The sequence below is a fragment of the Vicugna pacos genome, chromosome X, assembly GCF_048564905.1.
Source record: "Vicugna pacos chromosome X, VicPac4, whole genome shotgun sequence".
Lineage (NCBI taxonomy): Eukaryota > Metazoa > Chordata > Mammalia > Artiodactyla > Camelidae > Vicugna > Vicugna pacos.
This window is the reverse complement of record NC_133023.1, coordinates 23,574,938-23,592,267: the sequence shown is the minus strand read 5'-3', so window position 1 is coordinate 23,592,267 and position 17,330 is coordinate 23,574,938. Positions and strand designations below refer to the sequence as shown.

The following is a 17,330-nucleotide window of genomic DNA, read 5'->3' as shown; positions in this document are numbered from 1 at the left end:
TGCCCCAGGCACTCACTGGCCCTGAGCGAGAAGTAAGTTCTTATTGCGTTCAGACACTGAGATTCGAGGGAGGGAGTTGTTACGGAAGCACCCTGTAGCCCATTCTGACTGATAAGACACCCCAGCACCGGACTGGAAGGAGGAACATAGACAAGACTCCAGCCCTGGGCCTGAGCTTTCCGTGACCTGGAGGTTCCACCCCTGAAATCACGTCTGTTTTAATTAGTAAGGAAGCCATGACATTTAGGAAAATAAAAGCACATTAAATAATTAAATTAAGTGAACTTACAGATATTCCTGTATGTGACAGGCATGGCCAGAAGGGGAAAAAATGAGCAGGTTAGCAATACAATTATCTCAGGGTAGGGCGACTGTACATAAATAGAAAGTAAGAAGGTAAACAGGCTGGTCAAGATTCAGGTCAGGTGAAATGCCTACTCTGCTTCTCTCAGAGCCCATTCAAAGCAGTAAAATTGCACTTCTGACACACATACACATCTGCCACAAATTATCTGGTGGGGTCCAATCGAGCGCTCCATGTACACAGGGATGGATATAAGCAGTTCTGTCAACACAACACAGAAAGCCTGAAATATTCTTTATTACAGCGCTTTAGATACCTGCCTTAAAGTACTCCATTTGTCTTCACAATAACCACCTAGTTAAGTACCATGTGGTACAAAGTTGGATTCTTTGGAATCACAAAACCGTGATGAGCTCTCGGACCATTTCTAGAACATCAAAGAAACTTCCCCTTGCTGCAAACCTTCAGACATCTCATATAATTAGGACGACTGGCATATCGTGCAGCCTTATACTGGGAGATGGCCAGGTGTGTGGGGAGTAGGCCTAATAAAGCCAGGACTGAGCTGAAACCCCGGTGGGTCAGTCAGTGTCCCACAGAGAAAATGCTTCACAGCCACAAACTACACCCACAATCGTGATCTCAAGACAAATTCTGTCAAATTAACCACCAGAGGAGCCTGGATAAGCATGTCCATAGCTCTCCACCACCCGCAACTAATGGAAAAATGAGTCCTAACACTTGTCTTCCTGTCTACTATCACACCATCTTTCAGATGTGCTCTTCCCCAAACTATCACTACAACAGAATAAATACTCAGCAAACAGCTTCATTTTGGCATAGGTTCTGGATACTTCTTTAAAAAAAAAACAAACCAACTATGATGGTAACTGAGCCATTTCCCCTAAACTCTGAACCCAGGAATCCCAGTCCTACATGGCCTCCTGATGTCCAGGAACTCACAGGGCTCAATTAACACCCAGGCCGTCGCCTTCCTCCCCCACCTATTTGGCCTTCTGTATGGCCTGCCTTGAGAATGCTGAATCAAAGCCTGAAATCGAGGAGTCCTAGGTTCCTCTCTTTCCCTCATTACCAACATCCATTTTCAAATGCTGTTGCTTTTCCAGCTCCATGACATCTGCACCCCATCCTTCCTCTCCATTTCCCTTGCCGCTGCCCCACTCCATGCCTCATCTTCTCCCCCTGGATCATTACAGAAGTCTCCTGGCTGTTTGTTCTCTTTCTCTGCAGTCTCATGCCCGCACCACTAACCTACCTCTCACCCATGCCAGAGTAATGTGTCTGAAACAAAAGTCTGATTTTGACAGTCCTTTGTTTTGAAAAGTCCCAAGTGCCCCATTGGGTAGAGAATAAATCCCAGAGCCTGGCTCCTGGATTTCCAGTTTTCTCTCAAAATACCTGTAGCTCCCCTTTGCATTCACGCATCATCCATCACAAACTGCTTGTAGTTGTCTGCACCTGTCGCATACTTTCACAGCTCCATGCTGTTCCTCCTGTGGGGTACCTAACTGGAAAGCCCTTCCCTTCAAGTTCTGCTTGGGGAATTTCTCCTCATCAGCTCAAATGTCACCTCACTGAGGACATTCCTGAGCTTCCTTCATACTTCTCCTTCCTTTTGAACCCACTGTACTGGTAAGACTTTCTGATCCATGTTTCAGTTATCTTTGGCTGCAAATCAACCCCCTCCTCCTGCAAAATATAGTAGATTAAAACCACCACCATTTCATGACTGGTCATAATTCTATGTGTGAACTGGTTCAACTCAGTGATTACTCTGCTCTTTATGATGTCAGCTGGGGCTGCAATAATCTGGAATATCTAAAATGGCTCACTCACATGGCTTGCAGTTGGTGTCAGCTGTTGTCTGGAAACTCAGCCTCTTTCCCTTTCCTTCATGTGTTTTGATCTTCTCATAGCAAGTTGGCTAAATTCAGAGGCAAGACAGTGTCCCAAGAACAAAACTTCCAAATGAAAGGAAGAAAACTCTTCCCATCCTCTTGGAAGTCTCAGAATGCCTCTTCCACCACATTCTACTGGTCAAGGCAGTCACTGTGTGGGAAAAATAAATGCCAACTCTTTAAATGAGGAGCAGAGTGCTCAAATGAAGGGAGGAATTGTCCAGGCCATCTTTGGAGACTAGCTACCACATACTGCTGGTACATATTCAGTCCATTCCTAAAATTCTAAATGCCTCTTCAGGATAAGCACTGTGTTTCAAACATCTCTTTACCCACAGCTCTTAGCATAGATCCTAAAACATAATACTCAGATGACTCATACATGTTTGCTGACTCTATCAATCCAATTAAATCAGATTAAATCAGCCCATCGTTTCTGAGTTCCTATTCTGTGCTCTTCTATCTTCTGTGCTGTGGAGTTGAAGAAAAGGTGTTTGTCCTCCAGAAGGTTATGAGTAGGAGATAACATTGCACCAAAGGGACACAACAGAAAAGGAGACGATTAATAGTTCAGGAGAGTTACAGGCAAATCATCACTGGACAGTCCATGATTGATTGCCATCCTCATTGTGTGGACACTAATCACTATAGATCTTTAAGGAGGCTATGTTCACTTCAGATGGAAGTGGTTTTATGTAGGAGATAGTGTTGGATCTGAGTCTGAATGTCAAGCTAGGATTGGCATGAGAAAAAAATATGCCCCTTGTGGAATACTAGAAGCAATTATGTGCAAATGGGACCACACAAGTTGCATTACTTAGTATGCTTACACACACACACACACACACACACACATACATACACACCCAATTGTAAATTTGTTTTTCAAAAGTATCCTTGTTATAAACACACTCTAATAAGTAAGTAAATAACAGTAGTCAAAAATGTGAGTTCTAAATAATTTTTTAAAAATAACTTAGAGTAATGGATCAAACGTGCATGGCACAGATTATATTTCTCACTAAATATCACATGCTTTCCCAGCCTCTTTATAAGTTGGTTTCGGCTGAAGTGCATATGACTTCTGGTCCGAGGTAATAAAGAGCTAGTGGGAGGTCTCCACGCATCCTCTTTCCCTTCTGTACAGTTGAAAGTGAACAGTTCTCAGATGATAGAATTGCAGGATGGAATGGCGACTGCATCTGTAAGTTAATCTTTGTTGGAGAGCCATGCCTTAGACCGTGATGTGAGCAAGAAATAAATATTGCCTTCTGCCATACAGAATTTTAGGTTTTATTTGTTACTGCAGCATAGCTTACCCTATTCTGACTATTAAACCTAGTGTTCTCCAGGAAGGAACTGAATATCGCATAATAAAAACTAGTCCTCTTCTACTGAGAAAAGACAACAAGCAAAGAAAGCTTTTAAAATTTACAATTGAGAGTTATATCTTCCTGCCTAACAGCAAATGATTAAGAGGTGTCTAATTAAATAGTCATCATCTACACCCCCTTGTGTACACTGACTGAACTCACTTATGCAGTGCTGTGCAGGACTCTCTGCAATAGCTCTAATCACCAGCAGTAGGTGAGCAAAGGACAAAGGTTATTTGAAATAAGCAGATAATCCTCAAACCATATTTATGAAGTCAACATCTTCCCCTAACCAGACTTTTTAACATGGATACTAACCAGTAGAAAATGACACTCCCTGCTTCCTCTTCTTTGCTCCTCACCTAATTAGATGAGAAATAACCAAAAGGCCTATCACCTAAGAAAAGAAAGGAGCCAGAGGCCAGAGAAATCCACAAGCGAGAAAACTAGAGCCTTAATCTTGGGTGGCAGCTCCACTCAGGCCATTATTTTACTGCCTGAGACTGTCTTAGATGAGGCACTTTATTTCTTCTATCAGCTCCATTTATTCTCTGGCTTGAAGGAATGTCCAGCTACACACTGGTTTCTTGGTCCTCATGAATTTCTTAGGCTGCGCATTAAACTTGAGACAAAGAAAACTTGTTCTTTGGAGTAAATTCGTCTTAAGTGAATAGTGTTTGCAGAAGGCCCATTCTGAGAACGGTCCTACTTCACTGAGGGAGCAAAATCTATAAAAGGGAAACAGATTTGCCTCTTAATTATCTGCCCTGCAGAGAGGGAGCCAAGAGAATAAAAATCCCAATCTCAGGAGTGGAGGGATAAATTAGGACTTCAGGATTTGCAGATACTAACTACTATGTGTAAAGTAGATAACAAGGTTCTACTGCATAGCACAGGGAACTATATTAGATACCCTGCAACAGCCTATAATGAAAAATAATATGAAAAGGAATATATTTGTCTAACTAAATAACTATGCTGTACACCAGAAATTAACATAACATTGTAAACTGACTATTCTTCAATTTTAAAAAATTATAAAATAAATCCCAATCTCACTCTCCTCTTGCCCTCCATCTCCCGCCAGTGCCTCCCATTGGCTGAATCCACCCAGAAGCCAGAGGGCAGAGAGGCCCATGGGTGCAGTCCATACAGGCCAGCCTCCCAGGGCTCAGAGTAAGATGGAGAAGGATAAAAACCAGTCCTAGAGAGGCTAATGGAGAATATCCAGCACACAGACTAAAAAACTGAAAGGTTAAATTTCCTTTGCCCCTCAAGACAGTGATTCTCTTTTTTTCCTCCAAATCAGAACAGTGAGGAAGTGGAGACTGCAAGAACCTTTCTCTTCTTCAGACTATAACGGATGTGGGTGTTGGACAGGTCTCATCAGTACCCAACTAAATAGGCGCCACCACACAACTTTCTTATGGCCTTTGTGCTAAAAAGATGCCCTTTAGTGGAGCCAACCAGAATGCATAAGAACTTCCCTATCTCTGATCACCAGCCAGAAGAAGCTTCCTTGGAAGGTGGAGCCCATGGTCCAGTCCTGAATACTTCACACTCTCAGTATCTGTGGGTCCCAACACCCCTTTCAAGAGTATGACTCGGGTAGCACAAAAGTGCTGATGAAGGAATCCTTTCTCCTGGCTCTAAAAGCTCACGTTTCTACTTCGTTTCAGTGTTAATTCTACCCAGATCATGCATCTCACCCTGTCAGATTCCCATGTAAGTCAGTATATCCTCCACTCCTCAGATCTCTGCTGATTCCTTTCCCTGCCTGGAAGCTCTCACCAGTCCCCTGGTTTTCAGCTGCTTCTGGTTCTCCACAGGTCTTTACTGGCCATGCCTGCTTCCCTGCCCTCCCTAGCATGCACTGAGCTAGCCTCAGCCCACAGTGGTATAGTGTTCTGCCAATAAGGCCCCTCCTATGACATACTCTCTAAATGCCTCCTTCCTTCACTGACTTGTCCTGGTTCCCTGCTTCCCCACAATACCCTCTGCCTCCTTCTCCTCAGAGATGCTATCCTTTCAGTCTACATCCCAGTCAGGAATTCTGTGCCTTTAGATCCCAAATGCTTTTCTGGAATCACATATCTGGTGAGCAGCCCATAAAAGTGCTTAATGTACTAAGCTAACTGCTGTGAGCTTTGTGTTCTTTGTGGGGTAGGGATGAGAAAGAGAAATGTTAGAGGATAATTTTTTAAAATAAAGTAAATCATGGTTCTCATGTAAATATAAAATAAATATATGTCAAAGATTTTACTTAACTCATTAATGAGGAAACCAGTAAGATGTTACAGATGGTTCAAAGGAGCCATACATATACATAGGCAGGCAATAAGTAATGTTGAGATGAACGTACAAATAGATGCAAAATTAGTTCAAAATAAGTTGCATCCCACCAGATACAATTCATTTGCATTTCTGTAGACAAGAACAATTTGCATTATTATTAGTTTTCTACAAGTTAGAGTTATAAAATAGCTCAAAATCAATGAAAGGTGGAGATAACCACGAAGGGTACTCTAAAAAGGACACCCAATAAGCTTCTTCTTTGTCAATTTTAAATTCTTTAACGATCTTTCTTGATAGGAGGGAAGCCTTTCCCCTTTCCCATAGGAACTCACATCTAATACAACTATCAGAAGTGCTGTCTGTGAGGTGAGAAAAGGCATGTCTGCTTATGGAGACCAGTATGTGTCTCCTCAACTCCAAACCTCAATAAGTGCTATAGAATGAATGTCTGTGTCCCCCACTCAAAACTTGTATGTAGAAATTTTAACCCCAAACGTAAGTCTTAAGTGGTGGGGCCCTTGAGAGGTGACTGCATCATGAGAATGCGGCCCTTGCAAATGGGATTAGTACCCTTATAAAACAGACTCTGGAGAGCTCCCTCACCCCTTCGACCATCTGAGGACACAGCAAGAAGATGGTCATGTGTGATGCAGAAGAGAGTTCTCACCAGAACCTGACAATGCTGGCATCTTAAACTTGGACTTCCAGCCCCCGGAACTGTAAGAAATAAATTTCCGTTGTTTATAAGCCACCCAGTCTATGGTACTTTGTTACAGCAGGTTGAATAGACTAAGACAACAAAGGATGGCAGCGTCTTCCCTTTTAGAGCATTGTTATTAAGAGTGTGGTCTGGAGGAGAAGAGGCAAGATGGCGGAGTAGAAGGACGCTTGTAAGTCACCCTCTCCCACAAATACACCAAGACCCACATCTACAGACCCACTCAGCCAACCAGAGCACCTGCGGAACTCCAACAGATCATCGCCCTCTTCAAAAGATAAAGACGCCAAAAATCTGGTAGGAGAAAAGGAAAAAAGAAAGAACAAAAGGCAAAGCAGCGCGGGACGGGTCCCGCGGGGAGGGAGCGGCAAAGGAGGGCTGGCGCTCGCTCGCTGGGTCTCCCCTCTCCAACTGAGAGGCCAGCAGGACGGAGGGGGAGCCTCCGAGGCTCGGATCTGTACGGAGCAGCCTTGTCTGACGGAACTAAGTTAAACAGGCACAGAGCGTCCCCCCGACACCCAGCCTGAGACGCGGGCCGGCAGCGGCGGGCAGGGCCAGGCTGCACAAGCCGGGCGGAGGACGGGGGCGGCGGCACGGAGGCAGCCCCGGGGGACTGCAAGGGGCTGGGCGCCGTGGCTGTGGGTGCACAGGGCAGAACAACCTGGGCCCTCCATGAAACAGCAAGGTTGATGTGCTCTCGGGGGAAGGGTGCATACCCCCATCTCTGAAAACCCGCGGAAACTTTTCAGGGGAAGAGAGGAGGGGCCCAGGCACAGCCGCCATGTTCTCCGGCGCTGAGCACCCAGGCGGGCGCAGGGGCGAAACCTGCATCCGCACCGAAGGGCTCAGCAGCCTCAAGGGCCAGACTGAGACGGGCCTACAGCCCTGGGCAGATAGGATCCTTCCATCCTGGTCCCTCAGAGAACTTGCTCCACAAAGACAAACAAGGAGCTGGGTCTTGACTCGGGGCAGGGACAAGTCTGTCCCTCGGTCTTCCCCGAGCCCACCCGCGGAGCGCGACCAGGGCGGAGCGCAGGCGCAGAGCGCGCAGCCGCACAGAGCAGCGGAGCTACCGGCGGCGCAGGCAGAGGGAGAGCGGCCCCCCCGCCTGTCGGGCAGGAACACAACCCCTGACCCAGGTACTGGGAGGGGGCACGACCCGCCCTCCTGCCTGGCCAGTCTGCAACATCTGACTGCGGCATCCGGAGGGGCAGTGACCCGCCCGCCCGCAGCAGAGGAGAGCTGCACCTGACCCGGTGTTAGGAGGAGGAGCGATCGGCTTGCCAGCAGGTGCTGGGAGCAGCACAGAAGAGGGCGCCAACGGAGGGCCTATGAAAACAAGCTGAGCTTCCAAAACAGGACGAAGACAGAAGGACTTCACATTAAAAGCACACAGACTCCAGGAGAACACCGACAACCCCTTTTTTTTTGCTTTGTTTTTTGTTTTTGTTTTTTTTGTTTGTTTTTTGTTTTTGTTTTTTTTGTTTTTGTTTTGTTCTTAAATCTGTTTTTACCTGTTCTATTTTCAATTACTCTCTTAATTTTTACTTCTTAATTCATTCCTATTTCTCTTGGGTTTTGATGTCTTGTTATTGATTAGACACAGGCTTCAAATACATCTATCCATCTCCCCACCCTTTTTTTTCTTTTTTTTTAAGGTTTTAAAAGGACGTCTCAACCCGATTAATACTCTGCTTCAACTCGCTCTTCTATTATTCATTATACACTGTTTTCAAACCCTCTTTCTCCCTTCTTTTAAAAATCTTTCTCTCTCTCTCTTATTATTTCTTTCTTTTTTTTCCTAAGTTCTATTCATAAATAGGCATTAGATAGATAAAATCCTTAAGATCCAAAATAGACAACTGATACTCCATAAACCACAGTGCCAGAGAGGTATGAGCAAGATGAAGAAGCAGAGAAACCTTTCCCAATTAAAACAACAAGAGGAATCCCCTGAAAGAAAGATCAATGAAATAGACATCAATAGCCTACTAGATCAAGATTTCAAAAAAGGAGTGATCAAATTGCTGAAGGAATTAAAAGAGATAGTGCTTAGAGAGATAAAATATGTCAAAAATGAAATTGAAGCTATAAAGAAGAGCCAAGTAGAATGGGTAAACTCATTGACAGAGATGAGGAATGATCTAATAGCTGTGCAAAGCCGACTAGTTAATGCAGAGGAACGAATTAGTGATCTAGAAGACAGGGCAATAGAAAGCACCCATTCAGAAGAACTACAAGATAAGCAAATAAAAAATAATGATAATAGCATAAGGGACCTATGGGATAATATAAAGCATCCCAATCTTCGCATAATAGGGGTCCCATAAGGGGAAGAAGGATCAAAGGGGATTGAAAAGGTTTTTGAAGAAATCATGACTGAAAACTTCCCAAACTTAAAGAAGGAATCAGATATCCAAGTACACGAAGCTCAGAGGGTCCCAAACAGGAAGAATCCAAATAGACCCACACCAAGACATATCATAATCAAGATGGCCAGAGTCAAGGATAAAGAAATGATTCTAAAGACAGCAAGAGAAAAGCAAAGAGTGAATTACAAGGGAACCCCCATAAGGCTCTCAGCTGATTTCTCTACACAATCACTACAGGCCAGAAGGGAGTGGCAAGATATATTCAAAGCCCTGAATGAAAAAAAGATGCAGCCTAGGATACTTTATCCAGCAAGGCTATCCTTTAGGATAGAAGGAGAAATAAAGAGTTTCACAGACAAAAAAAAGCTGCAGGAGTTTGGCAACACTAAACCCATGCTAAAAGAAATATTGAAAGGGCTATTCTAAATAGAAAAGCAGCAGGATGCTACAGAAATGAGAAACTCACAACTGGAAAGGTGATAACTCATGAATTACAAATAAAGAAAACACGAAATTAAAAAAGAAGACATACAAATCACTGAGAGTGGGAGAGGGAGACAGGAAAATATAGAATTTTTTTCTTTCTTTTTTAAATTTTTTTAACAGTAGGATGGGTTTGAGATCATGTTATTATCAGTTTAATAAAAACAAGTATAGGTTAATAGATTTAGAAAAAAGGGTAACCACACGTCAAAAATTTACAAGGGAGTCACAAAAATTACATAAAATCCATGATAATACAAAGGAAAATTACCAAACCACAAAAGGAAGAAGAAAGGAACAAAGAGGATATACCAATTCAACTGCAAAGATAAGTTCAAAATGGCAATAAACACACATCTATCATTAATTACTGTAAATGTTAATGGACTAAATGCTCCAGTCAAAAGACATAGGGTGGCAGACTGGATAATAAAGCAAGAACCTTCAATATGCTGCATACAAGAGACCCACTTTAGGGAGAAGGACACATATAGATCGAGAGTGAAAGGATGGAAAAGGATATTCCATGCAAATGGAAAAGTCAAAAAAGCAGGTGTTGCAGTACTGATTTCAGACAAAATAGACTTTAAAACAAAGGCCATAAAGAAAGATAAAGAGGGACATTTTATAATGATTAAAGGAGTGATACAAGATGAAGATATTACACTCGTTAATATATATGCACCCAATATAGGAGCACCTAAGTACATACAAGAATTACTAACAGAGATAAAGGGCGATATTGATGGGAATACAATCATAGTTGGAGATTTTAACACTGCATTAACATCACTAGACAGATCTTCCAGACAGAAAATAAACAAGGCAACAGAGAAATTGAATACTACAATAGAAAAACTAGATTTGGTGGATATTTTCAGAGCTTTACACCCCGAAAAAATAGAATATACATTCTTTTCAAGTGCACATGGAACATTTTCCAGGATCGATCATGTACTTGGACACAAAAGAAACCTCAACAAATTTAAGAAGATAGAAATTATCTCAAGCATCTTTACTGACCACAATGCCATGAAACTGGAAATCAACAACAGAGAAACAAAGGAGAAAAAAAGAAAAGCATGGAGATTAAACAATATGTTATTGAAAAAACAATGGATCAATGAGGAAATCAAAGCTGAAATTAAAAAATACCTTGAGACAAATGATCATGAAAGCACAACCACTCAAAACCTATGGGACACAGCAAAGGCAGTGCTAAGAGGGAAGTTTATAGCGATACAGGCCTTCCTCAAAAAAGAAGAACAATCTCAAATAAACAAGTTAACCCACCACCTGAATCAATTAGAAAAAGAACAACAAAAAGCCCCAAAAAGCAGCAGAAGGAAGGAAATAATAAAGATCAGAGCGGAATTAAATACAATAGAGATTAACAAGACCATAGAAAAAATCAACCAAACCAAAAGCTGGTTTTTTGAAAAAGTAAATAAAATCGACAAACCTCTGGCCAAACTCACAAAGAAGAAAAAAGAGAGAGCACAAATTAGCAAAATAAGAAAGGAAAATGGAGAAATTACAACAAACAAACTAGAAATACAGAATATCATACGAGAATATTATGAAAAACTATATGGAACCAAACTGGATAACCTAGAGGAGATGGACAAGTTTCTGGAAACATACTGTCCACCAAAACTGAATCAAGAAGAAACTGAACACTTGAACAATCCAATCACTAGAAAGGAAATAGAAATAGCAATTAAAAACCTCCCTACAAATAAAAAGTCCAGGACCGGACGGCTTCACCGGGGAATTCTACCAAACATACAAAGAAGAACTCATACCAGTCCTTCTCAAACTCTTCCAGACGATTGAAAAGGAGGGAATACTCCCAAACTCATTCTATGAAGCCACCATCACCCTGATACCAAAACCAGGCAAAGACACTACAAAAAAAGAGAATTATAGGCCAATATCACTGATGAACATAGACGCCAAAATCCTCACCAAAATTTTAGCAAATAGAATCCAACAACACATAAAAAAGATTATACATCATGACCAAGTGGGGTTCATCCCAGGGACACAAGGCTGGTTCAACATACGCAAATCAATCAATGTAATACATCACATCAACAAGAGAAAGGACAAAAACCACATGATCATCTCAATCGATGCAGAAAAAGCATTTGATAAAATTCAACACCCATTTATGATAAAAACTCTCACCAAAGTGGGTATAGAGGGAACATATCTCAACATAATAAAAGCTATATATGACAAACCTATAGCCAGCATAGTTCTCAACGGTGAAAAACTCAAAAGCTTCCCACTAAAATCTGGGACAAGACAAGGATGCCCACTGTCACCACTCCTATTCAATATAGTCCTGGAAGTCCTAGCCACAGCAATCAGGCAAGAGAAAGAAATAAAAGGGATCCAAATTGGAAAAGAAGAGGTAAAAGTGTCATTATATGCTGACGACATGTTACTATATATAGAAAACCCTAAAAGGTCCACACAAAAGCTACTAGAGCTGATCGAAGAATTCAGCAAGGTAGCAGGTTACAAAATTAATGTTCAAAAATCAGTTGCCTTTCTTTACACTAACGATAAATCAACAGAAAAAGAAAGTAAAGAAACAATCCCCTTTAAAATAGCACCCAAAGTAATAAAATATCTGGGAATAAATCTAACCAAGGAGGCGAAAGAATTATACACAGAAAACTATAAACCATTGATGAAGGAAATTAAAGAAGGCTTTAAAAAATGGAAAGATATTCCATGCTCTTGGATTGGAAGAATCAATATTGTTAAAATGGTCACACTGCCCAAGGCAATCTACAGATTTAACGCAATCCCTATCCAATTACCCAGGACATATTTCACAGAACTAGAACAAATCATAATAAAATTTATATGGAACCATCAAAGACCTAGAATTGCTAAAGCATTACTGAAGAGAAAGAAAGAGGCTGGAGGAATAACTCTCCCAGACTTCAGACAATACTATAGAGCTACAGTCATCAAGACAGCATGGTATTGGTACCAAAACAGACATATAGACCAATGGAACAGAATAGAGAGCCCAGAAATGAACCCACAAACTTTTGGTCAACTCATCTTCGACAAAGGAGGCAAGAAGATACAATGGAATAAAGACAGTCTCTTCAGCAAATGGTGTTGGGAAATCTGGACAGCAGCATGTAAAACAATGAAGCTAGAACACACCCTTACACCATACACAAAAATCAACTCAAAATGGATTAAAGACTTAAACATAAGACAAGATACAATAAACCTCCTAGAGGAAAACATAGGCAAAACATTATCTGACATACATTTCAAAAATTTTCTCCTAGAAGAAATAAAAGCAAGAATAAACAAATGGGGCCTAATGAAACTTACAAGCTTCTGCACAGCAAAGGAAACCAGAAGTAAAACAAGAAGAAAACCTACGGAATGGGAGAAAATTTTTGCAAGTGAAACCGACAAAGGCTTGATCTCCAAAATATATAAGCAGCTCATACGACTCAATAAGAAAAAAATAAACAACCCAATCCAAAAATGGGCAGAAGACCTAAACAAGCAATTCTCCAAGGAAGACATACAAATGATCAAAAAGCACATGAAAAAATGCTCAATGTCACTAATTATCAGAGAAATGCAAATCAAAACTACAATGAGGTATCACCTCACACCAGTCAGAATGGCCGTCATTCAAAAATCCACAAATGACAAATGCTGGAGAGGCTGTGGAGAAAGGGGAACCCTCCTACACTGCTGGTGGGAATGCAGTTTGGTGCAGCCACTATGGAAAACAGTGTGGAGATTCCTCAAAAGACTAGGAATAGACTTACCATATGACCCAGGAATCCCACTCCTGGGCTTGTATCCAGAAGGAAATCTACTTCAGGATGACACCTGCACCCCAATGTTCATAGCAGCACTATTTACAATAGCCAAAACATGGAAACAGCCTAAATGTCCATCAACAGGTGACTGGATAAAGAAGAGGTGGTATATTTATACAATGGAATACTACTCAGCCATGAAAACCGACAACATAATGCCATTTGCAGCAACATGGATGATCCTAGAGAATGTCATTCTAAGTGAAGTAAGCCAGAAAGAGAAAGAAAAATACCATATGAGATCGCTCATATGTGGAATCTAAAGACTCATGGACAGAGAATACAGACTTGTGGTTACCAGGGGGGTAGAGGGTGGGAAGGGATAGACTGGGATTTCAAAATTGTAGAACAGATAAACAAGATTACACTGTATAGCACAGGGAAATATACACAAAATGTTATGATAAATCACAGAGAAAAAAATGTGACAATGAGTGTGTATATGTCCATGAATGACTGAAAAATTGTGCTGAACACTGGAATTTGACACAACATTGTAAAATGATTATAAATCAATAAAAAATGTTAAAAAAAAAAAGAGTGTGGTCTCGCATTACCTGAAAGCTTATTTAGAAATTCAGATTTTGGCTTCAGTCTAAATCAGAATCTATATTTTAAAAGGTCTGAGACCTCTATAAATTGAAAAATATCCCATGTTTATGGATCAGAAGACTCAATATTGTTAAGATATCAATAGTCCCCCAAATTATCTACAGACTCAATGCAATCCCTATCAACAGTCCAGCTGGCTTTCTGGGGGAAAAAATTGACAAGTTTATCCTAAAATTCACATGGAAATATAAGGGACACAGAACAGCTAAAACAATCTTGAAAAAGAAGAATAAAGTTGGAAGACTCATATTTTCCTATTTCAAAACTTATTACAGACCTACAGTAATCAAGACAGTGTTGTATTATCATAAGTTTAGATATACAGATTTATAGAACAGAATTGGGAGTCCAAAAATAAGCCCATATATCTGTGGTCAATTGATTTTTGACAAGTGTGCCAAGACCATCCAATGGGGAAAGAATAGCCTTCTCAACAAATGTTTCTGACATAACTGAAGATCCACATACAAAAGAATGAAGTTAGATCCCTACCTTACATAATATACAAACATTAACTCAAAATGGATCTGAGACCTAAATATATCTAAATCTAATAGCTAAAACCATAAAATTCTTAGAAGAAAAACTAGTTGTAAATATTTGTGACTTTGAATTAGGCAATGGCTTCTTGGATATGACATCAAAGACACAAGTGACAAAAGAAAAAAATAGATAAATTGGACTTAATCATAATTAAGAACTTTTGGGCTTCAAAGGAATCACCATTAAGAAAGTGAAAAGACAATCCACAGAATGGAAGAATATATACAGAATATATGCAGAACTCTTACAACTCAACAATAAACAAATAATTCTATTTTTAAAAGGGGAAAAGATATGAATAGACATTTCTCCAAAGATGATATACAAATAGCCAATAAGTACATACAAAGTTCTGAACATCACTAGTCATCAGGGAAATGCAAATCAAAATCACAATGTGATACCACTTTATATTCACTAAGATGATTAAATTTTTTTAAAAAAAAACAGACAATAACAGTGTTGGAAACTTCACACATTGCTGGTGGGAATATAAAAATGGTGCAATTACTTTGGAGAACATTCTGGGAGTTCCTCAAAATATTAAACATAGAGTTACCATCAACCCAGCAATTCCACTCCTATGTATATTCCCAAGAGAATCGAAAACATGTGTCTACACAAAAACCTGCACACAAGTGTTCATGGTAACATTCCTCATAATAGTCACAAAATGGCAACAACTCAGATGTCTATCAATTGAAAGGATAAATAAATTGTGGTATATGCCTATAATGGAATACTGCTCAGCAATAAAAAGGATAAAGATTAAAAACATTATGTTAAGTAAAAGAAGGCAGATACAAAAGGTCATATATTGTATGACTTCATTTATTTGAAAAGTCCGGAATAGGCAAATCTATAGAGACAGAAAGTTGATTAGTGGTCACCAACCCTGGAGGGAGGCAGCATGGAGAGTGACTGCTAATAAGTAGGGAAATTTTCATTTTAGAGTGACAAAAACATTTTGTGATTAGAGTGTGATCATGGTTGCACAACTCTACGAGTATACTAAAAACAAGGTAAATACTCACTTTCAAAAGGTTAATTTTATAGTATATGAGTTATATCTCAATAGGGCTACTTTTTTAAAAGATGGTTTCAAGACAGTGCAGACTTGGCCTGGGGTTTCCTGCTTCGCCCAGGCTCCTACGAGGCCTAGAACAGGAAGCCCCGCCCCCATCACCCTCTTCCTGTAACGGACCCTCTGGCCCCGCCCCCTCGACCCCTCTTAACGGCCATCATTTCCGGTCCATCCCAGAGCTCACACCCAGCCAGCTGTCTGCCGGTCTGACAACCGCCGCCTCAGGCCGCCCTCATCGCCCGCCCTGGGGACGCTCCGAGGCCGCCGTCGCCTTCACCCCCGCCGCTGCCCGCTTCGCGGCCTCCGCTTCATTGTCGCCTTCATTCTGGCCTTGGTGCCCCTGCCGCCAGCCATGATGCCCGCGGGGCCCTCACAGGTGTGCCAGAACTACCACCCCGACTGCCAGGCCGCCATCAACAGCCACGTCACCCTGGAGCTCCACGCCTCCTACGTGTGCCTGGCCATGGCCTTCAACTTCGACCGCGACGACGTGGCCTTGAAGCACTTCGCCCGCTTCTTCCTGCGGCGCTCGCGGCAGCTGGGGGAGCGGGCCGAGAGCCTGATGCACCTGCAGAACCAGCGCGGGGGCCGCCTCTGCTTCCACGACATCAGGAAGCCAGACCGCGACGCCTGGGAGAGCGGCCTCCAGGCCATGCAGTGCACCTTGCGCCTGGAGAAGGGCATCAACCAGAGCCTGCTCCACCTGTACCAGCTGGCCAGCGACAAGAGCGACGCCCACCTGTGCCACTACCTGCAGCGCCACTGCCTGAACCAGCAGGTCAAGTTCATCAAGGAGCTGGGGGACCACATCACCACCCTGCGCAAGATGGGGGCCCCGGAAGCCGACATGGCGGAGTACCTCTTCGACAAGCTCACCCTGGGCGACAGCGACAAGAAGAACTGAGCCTGGACTGGAGTTCCCCGTGGTCACGTAGTGACTTCCCGAGGTCCCCCTGCCTGGCATGCATACAGCAATATTGCCCTTGCAAAAAAAAAAAAAAAAAAAAAAATTAAGTTTTTCTTCTTTCAATGTTATCATTCCTTCCAATAAAGTTACTGGTTCTTAAATAAAGGTGTCTGGTTACTTTGTATGTGCAAAACCCTAACCTTTTAAGTTCAAAACAGGTATGCAGGAGTCTCTTCACCCACCCCGACTCCATCCATATGCAGCTCAGGGTCTCCATGGGTGGAGGGAGGATTCCATGGGACCCTGAAAAACACAAAATCAATCTTCCCCTTATAAAAAAAAAAGGGGGGGGTGCGGAGTGAGGTGAGATGGGTGATCCGAGGCCCTGTGCCTAGGTAGGTGGTGTCTGTGGATGCCTATGTATGGTAAAGATACAAAAGAACATGGTCTAGAATTTATCACAGTAGTTGCCTCTGGGGAAGAAGTGAAGGAAATAGGATTGGACAGGGATGAAAAGAAAAGGGATCTTTAGATTTATACAATATATTTTACTTCAATTAATTATGCAAATGTTAATGTTTATTGAGTCTCACTAGCAAGCCAGGGGCCCTGGAAGACAGCACGGCAGAGACTGCCTCTGACAGGCTGACACCGGGCTATAGTGATAAGGGGGCATGGGCCTTGGGCTGTCTTCCTCATAGCCAAGGGGTTGACAAACTAGAATAATAAAATGTGATTAGCACTTTGCAGCTCCAAGTCCTTTAATTTACATTATTGTATGTTATTTTTATAAGAACCTCAAGAAATAAGAAGGATAGGTGTTACGACCATGTCTTTATCAGTGA

General features: G+C 41.9%; 1 protein-coding gene across 1 annotated transcript; it reads left to right on the top strand.

The window, feature by feature from the left end:
• The first annotated feature begins 15,747 nt into the window (after nucleotides 1-15,747).
• LOC102532786 (ferritin heavy chain) lies at nucleotides 15,748-16,650 on the top strand. The gene has a single exon (XM_006209448.4). It carries the CDS (start codon nucleotides 15,931-15,933, stop codon nucleotides 16,480-16,482), a length of 552 nt encoding a protein of 183 aa, XP_006209510.2. The 5' UTR covers nucleotides 15,748-15,930; the 3' UTR covers nucleotides 16,483-16,650.
• The last annotated feature ends 680 nt before the right edge of the window (nucleotides 16,651-17,330 follow it).

Coding starts and splice junctions, on each gene's coding strand:
- LOC102532786 (XM_006209448.4), top strand. CDS start 15,931: ATGATGCCCGCGGGGCCCTCACAGGTGTGCCAGAACTACCACCCCGAC.